At 40.8% G+C, this 12,112-nt stretch overlaps 1 protein-coding gene across 5 annotated transcripts in view; it reads right to left on the bottom strand.

The window, feature by feature from the left end:
• Positions 1-509: 509 nt before the first annotated feature.
• pard3aa (par-3 family cell polarity regulator alpha, a) overlaps positions 510-12,112 on the bottom strand; it is an 858,224-nt gene continuing 846,621 nt past the window's right edge. For all 5 annotated transcript variants that reach the window (XM_043690628.2, XM_043690626.2, XM_043690630.2 and 2 more), the window contains 2 exons: positions 7,010-7,137; positions 510-2,533 (listed from right to left, as the gene is read on the bottom strand). In XM_043690628.2, the coding sequence (XP_043546563.2) occupies positions 2,161-2,533; positions 7,010-7,137 (501 nt within the window). In that variant the 3' untranslated portion in view covers positions 510-2,160. The remainder of the gene's footprint in view (positions 2,534-7,009; positions 7,138-12,112) is intronic.

The following is a 12,112-nucleotide window of genomic DNA, read 5'->3' on the forward strand; positions in this document are numbered from 1 at the left end:
CATATCTCCTTTGAACATTACCCTCTCACTTTAAATGCATGCCCCCTATTTTTAGGCATTTCAACTCTGGGAAAAGGATTCTGACTGTCAACCCTGTCTACGCATCTCATAATTGTATAAACATCTATCAAGTCTCCCCCTAGCCTCTGCCATTCAAAGAAAACAGCTTGAGTTTTTCTAATGTCTCCTTAGAGCTCATACCCTCTAATCCAGGCAGCATCGTGACAACCCTCTTCTGCAGCTTCTCTAAAGGCTCCACATCCTTCCTGTAATGTGGCAACCAGAACTGAACGCAGTATTCTAAACGTGGCCTAACCAAAGTCTTATAAAACTCCAACATGACATCTTGACTCTTATATTTAATTCCCTGACTAATAAAGGCAAGCATACCATATGCCTTTTTTTATCACCCTATCTACTTGCATTGCTATTTTCATGTTCAGTTCCCAATTGTGGGGGGAGAAAAGTCTTGACAAATAAACTAGTAAAATTACAGACTGTATTGCAAACAGGATGAAACAGTCTTTTTTATTCTGAGTGATATGTACAAGAAGGTTGTTTTATACACTGTGTAAAAGAGCCGTTAAAAATTGATTGCACTGTGCTTACATTTCATTTGAAACATTAGAGTAAAACTGGAATAAAGGCAACAACAAACAAGCAAACAAGACATCAATAGTTGTGCAGAGGTTTCACTTACGCCAAAAAACAGCTCGACAACAAAAAAAAGTGCCAAACAGAAAGAGGCATAGTCTTCCAGATTCACACAGTGCGCACTATATTTAGTGTGTGGGAGAAATGACCAAAATTCATTCTCTCTCATATCTGGAACTGTAGGCACTTAATTGTTCCAACCTCTGCATTCCACAGTATTCATGGAACATCAAGCTTTTACAACAATTATGTAAAGGAAAGATTTCCAAATTCCCAAATGTACACTAGGTTCTCACTGTAAAAGCAATAATAAAATGTAAGTCACTTATTTGTATGTCTTTTCATATATTTATATATAAAAATGTATTTTCTTCTTTTCTTATCTTGAACTTGCAAAGACGTAATTGTATACTATAAAACCACTCACATCAGGTACAATACAAAGATATAATGGGCATCGGAAGCATTTAAACGTGGTCTCCTGCTTAATCTAATGTTTGCAATGTTACAGACTTGTCCAAAAACCCATTGTGTTTCTCTTCCTTATTTTACCCATATTTTTCAATGGCCTGATGTGAGAAGCACTTTGCTGCTTGTCACCATGAGGGCTGGTAGTAGCCAGGATATCTGGGCTAACACTTCCTTTCTGCAGGTTATTGGCTGTAAACAGAACTGAAAGATGGAAGATTTAGCATTAAAAAAATGATAAGTAACGGTGAATCCGCGCTCTCTTCCCTGAAATCATAATATTGGCAGTTACTCCTCTTCTCAATCAATGAATTAAAGGATTAGTGTACAGTGGTATGGTATGCTGCACATTTTATCATGTTCCACAGTTTTCAAAGGCCTTCTCAATCAGATTTAAAATATTACATGGTCTACAAGTACATCGAGATTAATTCTTTTTTGAAGTGTGACCTATTCCATTCAAAGACAGACAACATTTCTCCAAGAAAAAATATCAAAATCGAAGACAATGAACCACAGACCATTTTCTCGTCAATATTGAAGTGAATTTCGCATGTGAAATTGCCCCCTTGGGACGAATGTAGCAGAATTCCAGTATGAATCATTTTATGCCAAGCTGAGCATCTGTATCTATATGGGGGGAAATGGGGGCCATGTATCTCACAATACAGTAACAGAAGAGCATTGTGAAGGTAGTAAAATGAATCCAGCTACAAATTGCTAAAAATCAGTCACACTGTCTGGAGAAGAATCACAAGATTAGATCCTCATGACACCACACTTGTTCTTCTGCTTCCACCTGATTGTCAAACTGTGAGAAAGTCTTTCTGTTATCGACTGATGAATGTGACAGACAGAAGGAGGCAGATTAAGGCCAGTGAGTCTTTTCTCAAATTACTAAAGGCACTGGAATAAACATCATCACAAAAAACCTGCTACATGTTTGAAGGCCTTCTCCCTTGATATTCAGAGGAACATACTCTTAACTTTTTTAAAAAAGTGACTTATTGCCTTGCATGTTTACGTTCTAACTGCATGTCAGGGGTAGAATGGCCGTGCCTTGTCCTGCATTTGTAATCTGGACAGCCTGGCAACCTGAGAAGGGGACGGAGGGACATCTTGCCTGTAAGGACCTTTCGGAAGGCTGTAGCTGGGATCAGTTTTGTACGAGTCATAATTGTTACGCCCTTCTGTAGGCTGATGATCTTTCTGTCGTTGTTCTTCTTGACGAAGCAGTTCTTGTGTTTCCATTAAAACCCGTGCATTGACGCCATGCCCTAGGTAGCCATTTCGAGAGCCCTGATAGCTTGAGTATCTGGGATTGTCCTTAGCACTCTGGAAACCATCACCAGGGACATAGCCTTTATCCCATGCTTCCTGAGTCATGGAACTGGAATTCTTTTTGCTTTGCCTGCAGGGAGCAAAAATTAGAAAAGCCATAGACAGAAATTTGGCTTTTACTTTGCCTCTTAATGGAAGTATGCAAGACATTAAATGCCAAGTGGGAACATACTAAACAACAGCCAAGACAATATTAATTATTCATAATTATCTTGTTCATAAATTATGCATATGTTATTGATAAATGCAATTATAGTGTATCTGCATGATATCACATAATAAATCACAATCTTAGCCTAGTAGTTATAATTAAGTGCTTTACAGTCTCTTTTCCTGCAGTACAGAACAATACTTCTGTCAAAAAGTCTGGGATACTGATACTGTAGGTAGACTATGTTATTCACCTTGTTAAAAAAAGAGATGCAACTATAATTCCATACCATGCTATTAGTCCCAGTGTTGATGGTATAAAAGTGTAGAAAAGTACACAGTTTTACCAGTGGACTGCAATTGCCAGAATATAGTATCAAAGAACATTGGGAGATATATGATTTTATTCCTAATTCTTTGTAGTTGATCTTCATAACATAGGGAATTTTTTATTTTAGTAAAATTCTTTATGTGACAACCATTCTGACACCCATTCTATCAGGAATATGAAGCGGCATGAATGAAAATATACATCAAGATGTTTGAGAGAAATGAATTTTGAACACAAGTTAAAATGGCACTGAATTAATGTAGTTTCTATTCTTGGCTGTATATCAAACCTATAAAATGGTTTCACAAAATGCAGGGCAAATCCAATTCGGCTGAACATCACCATATCATTTTTAAAAAAAATCATTGGTGAAGTATTGGAAGTTGCTATGAAACAGTTTCTCCTCAGCAATGGGTGAGGAGCCTTGATTCAAATTTGGACTAGAGATTCGGGGTGAGACTGATTGCCGTTGATAGCATGGCAGTATTTAACTAAGTGTGCAATCAGTAGGCTCTGACAAATTAAAGTAAATGCCAGAAAACATTCAGGGGTGGACTGATAGTGTTAAGTAAAATTCATGCCATTCAAGTACTGGGCTATGAATATCTCCAACAAAGGAGAATTTCATTATCACCCCTTGACATTCAAACATCATTATAATTCTCAAATTCCTTGCCATCCTGTCCTAGGCATGTTACCATTGACCAGGACCTTCACTGGAGCTGTCACAGAAATATGGAGGCCAAAAGGAAAGGTCAGAAGTTTTCCACCTACTTGACATAATATGCAGCTCCAAACTCAAGAACAAACTTAACACCTTTGAGGTCAAAATAGCCCATTTTGGTTTGTGATTCACTCATGAGACATGGGTATCACTGGCTGGCCAGCATTTATCACCCAACCTTAGTTACCCTTGAGAAGGTGGTGATTACATGCCTCTTGAACCACTGCAGTCCATGTAGGTAGACTTACAATATTGATAGGGATGGAATTCCAAGATTTAGATCCAGCGACAGTGAAGAAATGGTGTATTTCCAAAGAAGAATAGCGAGTGGCTTGGAGGGGAATCATAGCATCCCTAAGGTGCAGATACATGCCATTTGGCCCATCAATTCTGCACTGACCCTCTGTGGGGCATTCCATTCAGACCCAAGCCTATCCCCTTAATTCTGCATTTACTATGTCTATTCCACATAGCCTGCACATCCTTAGACACTACAGACCAATTTAGCATGGTCAATCCACCCAACCTGCACCTCTGTGGGAGGAAACTGGAGCACCCAGAGCAAACCAATGTAGACACAGGGAGGATGTGCAAACTCCACATAGACAGTTGCCCGAGGCTGGAATTGATTCTGGTTCCCTGATGCTGTGAGGCAGCAGTGCTAACCACCAAGCCACTGGGCTATCCCTCAGCTACTGATGGTCCCATTAGCAGCTATTGACTCCCCTACACTGACCATTTCTCTGTCTGCCCAATTGTGTTTCTCTCTCTGAGTTCTTCTCCTCCCCTCCATCTTATGCATATATTTCAATCATTTCCTCGCTACTATTAGTTCTGAAGAAGGATCACTGGACCGGAAATGTTAACTCTACTTGGTTGTGGTAGCAGCCCATGTGATGACAAGAAGGTTGGGAGCGTGTGGAGGTTGGGGTAAGATCATGGAAGGTCATGCTCAGACCTGAAAATTATTGAACTCAACGTTGAGTCCCACAGGCTGCAGGGCCCCCAAACAGAAAATGAGATGCTGTTCTTCCAACTTGTGCTGAGCTTCACTGGAGCACTGCAGCAAGCCCAAGTCAGTGATGCTGGCCAGGGAACAGCATGGTGTGTTGAAGTGGCAGGTAACTGGAAGCTTTTTTGTAGACAAAGTGTAGGTGTTCTGCAAAGCAGTCACTCATCTCTATTTCATCTCTACATTAATGATCAGACCACACTGTGAGCAACAAATACAGTAGACTAGATTCAGTGAACTACAGGTAAATCACTGCTTCACCTGGAAGGTGTGTTGCAGGGTTTAGACATTGAGGAGGGAGGAAGTAACAGGCAGGCGTTACACCTTCTGTGTTTGCATGAAACAGTGCTGTGGGGATGTGGGGATATGTTGGGAACGAAGGAGAATTGGAGCAGAGTGCCCCGGAGGGAACGACTTTTGTTGTCGTTCCTGAGTGTTTGATAAGGTATTTGCGCTAGCAAGAAACCTTTTCTTTTAGAAACTTCCTCCCCTTTTCTCCCTTCTGACTCCATCCCCTCTCCCAATGTCACCTCCTGTCATGTATTTACTTCTCCTTTTGACCTTCCACTCTCTGATACTGAATATTCGATAACACCTGCCCATTTACCACCTCCCTCCTCAGTATCTAAGGGCCCAAATATACCTCCCAGGTGAAGCAGCATTTTACCTGAACTTCACACAATCTAGTCGACCGCATTCGCTGCTCACAATGTGGTCTCCTCTACATTGGGGAAACGAAGCATAGACTAGGTGACCACTTCACAGAACACCTAAGTTCTGCCCACCAAAATGACCCTGAGCTTCCAGTTGCCTGCCATCTTAACACACCACCCTGTTCCCTTGCCAGCATCTCTGTCTAAGGCTTGTTGCAGTGCTCCAGCTGGAAGAACACCACCTCATTTATCGCTTCTGGACCTGCACCTGCAGCCTTCACAACTCAATGTCGAGTTCAATAATTTTAAGGCTTGAGCACCTTCTCCCATGTCCCTACCCCAACCCCCCCACATCCCAGGCCTTGTCATCCACATGGTTGTTTCCAAAGCTAATGGTCCTATTTCACAACTATTCATATTCTTAAACTGACCTTTAGCCAATTTTTGTCTGCCCAACTGTTGCTATCTCTCTCTGCACTCCATCTCCACCTATCACTGACTAATCCACCTTCTCCCACCCCATTTTCAGCATAAATATTAATCTTTTCCTAGCTACAATCAATTCTGAAATGGCCTGAAACATTAACTCTGTTTTCTCTCCACAGATGCTGCCCAACCTGCTGAATTTTCTCAGCAATTTCTGGTCTTGTTGCAAACAGTAGTGATCCCATGTATCTGCTGCCCTTGTTCTTCCAGATGGTAGTCCTTATGAGTTTGGAAACTTCTGTGACTGGAAATATCCTTCTAAATGAGTTGTCTTAAAGATGCCAATTTTTTATTGTAGCAGCCCAGTTCTTAAGGGCACAGGTTGCATGGGAGGAAGCTCAATGTGGCTTGTGGCACATGTCCACCATTTTGAGTAAGTGAGATGTAGCCAATGTAAATTTATCTGAGTGATAAACATTTGTACAAAACACTTTGGTGAAAAGTCACAATATTTGAGTCCTCAAATAAGTAATTTACTGTATTACTTGTGTAATAAACTTTCATGTATCTGCACTTTTGTTTAATTTAGTTTTGTGCAAAAAGACGTTTATGCAGAGTGGCCCAAATAGCAAACCAATAACATGTCTGACCCATTAAAACAACTGGAAGTTGTTTAAACTGAAATAGATGAATTATCAACATTTTACAGCCTACTGCCAACAAACGAGCCTGAAGACAGACATATGGCTGAAAGCCCCTGAAAAGCTGTCTTTTTTCAACACTTTCTAATCCTTGTGTGTATTGTTGGGTTAATTTAGACATACTAGGAAACAGCTGTCGCCAAATTCACTTGCAATAAACTGCCCAGCTAAGGTTTTTTTGTTGACTTTGCCATTCAGAGAATTGGAGTAGCGTAATTGCACCATTTCGTTTTTAGAAAAACAATTTATTCAAACTGATTTGCAATTCTGGCAAAACTATACTGTAAACAAGTGACCTTTAACTACTTCACTTTTACTTCCCCTTCATGACATCCAGAATTTTAATTTTTCCAACCACTGCACATTTGCAGAGCATGAGGGGCAATGGGAAAACATGCTTTTGAACCGCAAGCTATATTCATTATTCAAAATGTTTAATATGGAAGCCTTGTATGTAGATTTGTATGTCAATTACTTTTATGGCTTCAGGTATAAAAGAAAACGAACCATCTCTGGCCTAATAAAGTCAGGTGACTTTGATGCTCTTACCGTGGCAAGGAGCTGTACTGTCGCTGTGCCTGCTGGAAACTTTCCCTTTCTTCCTGTCTCTGTCGCTGGAGTTGAACCTCTACAGACACTGAATGCCGACCGCTTTGAGCGTAGGGACCAGAGCTGGGCTAAAGAAGAATTACAAAGCAAGTCAATTAAAAATTTTGGATTGGTCTTTTGTGACAGCCGATCAATAAGTCAACTGGGGTTATTGATAGGTGAATGTATGAGGACTGCAGATGCTGGAAATTAGAGTTGAGAGTGTGGTGCTGGAAAAGCACAGCAGGTCAGGCAACATCCGAGGAGCAGGAGAGTCGACGTTTCGGGCAAAAGGCCATCATCAGGAATCAGTTTTCTGATGAAGGGCTTTTGCATGAAAAACGTCGACTCTCCTGCTCCTCGGACACTGCCTGACCTGCTGTGCTTTTCCAGCACCACACTGACTGAAGTTATAGATAGGTAACACACACCTCCAGAAGTGAATGTTTAAAAATGAGCAGCTAATCTCGTCAAAAGGTTATACCAATGTCCAGAATCTCATGCCCTTAACTGTGTTGGCTTGGAAGTGGACATGGTGGTGGAGGGTGTAGGGGAGAGAAGAGGATTTAAAAATGATAAAGAGGCCCCAATCCTGGGACTTCTGTTCCCATTTTTAGCACCAGTTTTCACCAGCGTAGGATAGAAGTGGGGGTTGCAAGCACATTCTACCTGCTCGGTCCATTGGGTGCCAGTTGGGTATCTCCTACTCCACTACTATTTTCACGGAGTCGAGCCAGCTTCTCCATACTTGTGGTTCATGCTCCCCATGGCCTCTCTTTGCCCACCTCTATCAATTCTATGTCCCCTCTGCTGCTAATGCCCCCACCATTCAATCCAGTACGAACTACATATAGAACCAACAGGGGAAGGCAAAGAAACAGGCATTTGTCTTTGAAAAAGTGAACTGTTGTTGTCACATACTCATAAAAGTCTCAATCAGACAGTCAATTGGGATTTAAGCAGGTGAGGCTTTACCCACTTCATGCTTTTTTCAAATAAACTGACACTTAGCCATCTGATTCTATTGGAACAGTTCTCCACCTATGCTCATTATGAATAGTTGGCTATGAACCAAGAATCACAAATGTATTAACATAGCAGGGATTATGTTTGAACAACTGAAGTGGATTGCTCACTTTATTTGATTGACATCTTTAAGTAGTTATAGGTAAATCTTTCTGTGATTTCTGTTGTCAATGTCCTTACATTTATTTGGACAGGACTAAGAAGTGTGAAGCGGGCAAAATTTCTCCAACTGAAAGTACATCTGTTCTGTCTGATTGACACTCCTTTGAAGTTGTAGGAACAGTATATTTTCTCAAAGAAGAAATGAGAACTTTTTTCTGCATTTGCATATTTATCAAATGGCATATTAGTCCAAAGATGTGCAGACTAGGTGGATTAGTCATGCTAAATTGCCCATAGTGACCAGGCATATGCAGGCCAGTTGGATTAGCCATGGAAATATGTGGGGTTACAGGGATAGGTTAAGGGGTCTGGTTGGGATGCTCTCTCGAGGTCAGTGTGGACTCAGGCCAAATGACCACACTGCAAAGATTCTATGATTCTAGTTCTGTAAGAACGTACAGAGAAGTAACCTAGCGGCCATGGTGGGAGAATGGAGTTCAGAGACGGGTACAATTTGATCACGGAGAAGGTGTGGGGAATGAGGTGGAGGGAGAATGTGTGAAAGGTGAGGGATAGATGGCCTAACAGCTTATAAACATCCGGGACAGAATCCCAGGGAACCAAGCTGAACCAACCACTCTGTCACTTCTCTGGAATAAAAATGGAGATAATGGAGTCCATTAAACCAAAGTGGGTCCGCAAGTCAGTAAGTTTTTTGACTCGCTTCAGTAATAAAACTCAACACAGAATTTTTGAAACTATTATTTGCTTTTAATTGTCAGGTTCATTTTTCTAACTTATGGTGCAAAGATATAACAAAAACAATGTAAAGGTAGTTTCCATTTCTCTGATAGTATTTTAGGTCAAACTGTTGAACCTGATATAGTACTAGATATCTATTTAACACCCATTTCCTAGGCATACATTGAAAATTATGTGCAATAATTATCCCATACCTCAATTACTGTAATTATTTCATGTTACATGCTTTAATACTACTCTGGGGCTGTTAATTGGGTTATTTCTTTGAAACTGGAGTATTTCATGGCAAATTTATAAATTACAAGGAAACATTGCAGCTTTAAGCACTGTTATATGTAGCGAAAGGTGAACATTTATTGAGCTTGGCTATTTTGTGGCAGAACACATGATGTACCAAAACTGAAAAATATTTCTGGAAACACAACCAAATACAATTCACCTCAAAAACAATCAGTAAGCAGACTTTCATCCCCAGTTTGTTTCAAATTCCTCAAAAGAGCATAAACATCTGCACAAACATTATATTACACTGATGAAGCGTAATTATGAAAATTGTTTCCAGCTACAAAGCACTGAAAGGCACCCTTGGAAACAGTACTGCATTCTAAAACACAAATAATCCTAGATGATGAACATGAACGCGTGAGACTGTCAAGACTTTCAAAATAAAAAGGTCAAAGATATGTGTATGAGGTAGATAGGTTTACTAGAATGAAATGAAACTTTCTCGGGCTTTAACAAGCAGTAGCAAGGCCTAGGAATGCAAGGTGTAGGGAAGTGCTGAATCTGAGTGGTCAGTCATACCTCCTAAGCACGAGCTGTATATGTATTATCTCCTGAACTAAATATGAAAATTCTGCACAAGAAATTGTTTTGATCTTGACAAGCGGAAGTTAGAGAACCTGGAATGTTCTCTAACTTTATTTGTCTTAGTCAGAATAGAACCATTATCCAGTTTTACTTAAACTCAAATGTACATTTTAATATGGTGTTAATTTAATCCATTCATTCTAAACTTGAATCATAAAAATCATCCAGTGGAGAATACCATCGTTCTGCCAATATGTGTGCACCATTGTTAACTCTTTAATTGAAGGTATCTACTCTAATCCCATTTTCCTGTCTGAGTCACACTTTTTAAAAATATTCTTCCTTTGCAAATACATATCAAATTTACTTTTACAGCCTCTGTCTCAATGGCCAGTAGCGCAAAAGAATTCCATAATCTAGTAAATCCATCGCGCGAAAAGACTATCCTCTGAACCTTTGCTTTGTTCTTCTTGTAATGGTAATCTTGAGTCATTGCTCCTTCATTTCTGTTCCAGAGAAAATAATATTTTTTCTGCATGAGCACATCAAAACCTGTCATAATTCTGATAAACCCAGTTAAATCCCTCATTAACCTTCTTTGCCTTAGTATTAAAGTCCTAATTTCTTCATATTCAGGCACACACATTACTTTGTCATTCTATTGAATCTTTGCTGTACTGTTTCTCCAGCAACAGTCTACAGTTGGACATTTACTATAAACCCACAGACTCCATAACTACCTGGACTACGCCTCCTCGCACTCAGTATCCTGCAAGAATTCCATCCTGTTTTCCCAATTCCATTGCCTCATCGGGTCAGACGAGAAGACATGCCTCTTCCAAGCATCAACGATGTCCAGTTATTTTAAACAACATGCTTTTCCCCTCCCCTGTCACTGACAGCCTTCCACCATACCTCCTCCATTCCCTGCTCCACTGCTCTAATCCCCTTCCCCCCAAACGCAATAAAGACAGAGTCCCCCTTGTCCTCACCTACCAACCCATCAGTCTCCAATGTATCATTCTTAAACAGTTGCACCAATTCCAACTGGACCTCACCACCAAGAACATCTTCCCCTCCCCACCTATGTGTGCATTTCTAAGGACCGCTTCCTTTGTTAATTGTTGGTTTGCACCACTCTCCCCACCAACATTCCCGAACTCCCTGGTACCTTCCCCACAACCATAAAAGATGCAAATCCTGCTGGCAAACCATCCCCCTCACCTCCATCCAGGGTCTCAAACAGCCCTTCCAGGTGAGACAGAGGTTCATCTGCCTCTCCTCTAACCTAGTTTACTGTATCCAGGGCTTCCAATGAGGTCTTCGCTACATCGATGAGAAAAAAATGTAAACACAGGGCACTTTTCAGCAAGGGGCTGATCTGACCTCTCCGTCACCACCCATTTCAATTCCCCTTTCCATTCCCTCTCCAACATGACCACCCTCAGCCTCCTCTGTTGCCATAGCAAATTAGACCGCAAATTGGAAGAACAACTCCTCATCTTCTGCCCGGGAAGCCTACAGCCCAGAGGGCTCAACATTGAGTTCTCTAATTTCAAATAACCTCCCTTCCCAACTCCCGACTCCATTTCCAGCCCCACCCCTCCTTTTCTAATCCTCTCACCGACCCTTCCTTCCAGCTACTAACTTCATTCATTCCTCCCATTGACCAACCAGGTTGTACCCACTACCTGTGTTCACCTATCACTACCCCACCACACTGCCCCTCTCCTCACCCAAACCGTCCCCCCATCAACACCCCCCCCCCCCTCCGCTACCGTTTATTTGCAGCTCCCCACACACCCACCCCCACTCCTGAAGATGGGTTACACCAGAAACTTTGGCTTCTCCAATTCCTGATGCTGCCTGGCTTGCTGTGTTCTTCGAGCCTCTTGCTCAATCTTACCATGGATTCCAATATCTGCAGTTGTTTTGTCTCATACTATTTCCAATCCCTAGTATCCTGAAGGTCAGAATGGAATGACAACAACATGTCGCATAAAGATTAAAAGTCACTGTTGTCACATACATTGAGAATCTATTATATATTCAATATTACTTGAGACAATGTTGAAGGTTTTATTGTTCTCATGAAAACAAGTTACCATTTGTAGGATTTCATAGTATGTACATTCACACAGAAAATGGCATATTTACAAATTTAAGCATCCATAGGTCAATTGCATTATCCATGTAATTTCTCAATGAAATTTCATTGTCGCCTTGACCTGATGATTGAACATGAATTCTAAATAGATACACACCTTAAACTGTAATTAGTTAGATGATATACAAATATCTTTCACGTGTTTATTCTGCAATGTGCACTGCACTTTTCATGCATTTGCTTTGATAAATTCTGTA

Source organism: Chiloscyllium plagiosum, unplaced genomic scaffold (assembly GCF_037043375.1).
Source record: "Chiloscyllium plagiosum isolate Xiang-an unplaced genomic scaffold, Cpla_swu_hap1 HiC_scaffold_5, whole genome shotgun sequence".
In the NCBI taxonomy this organism is placed as follows: domain Eukaryota; kingdom Metazoa; phylum Chordata; class Chondrichthyes; order Orectolobiformes; family Hemiscylliidae; genus Chiloscyllium; species Chiloscyllium plagiosum.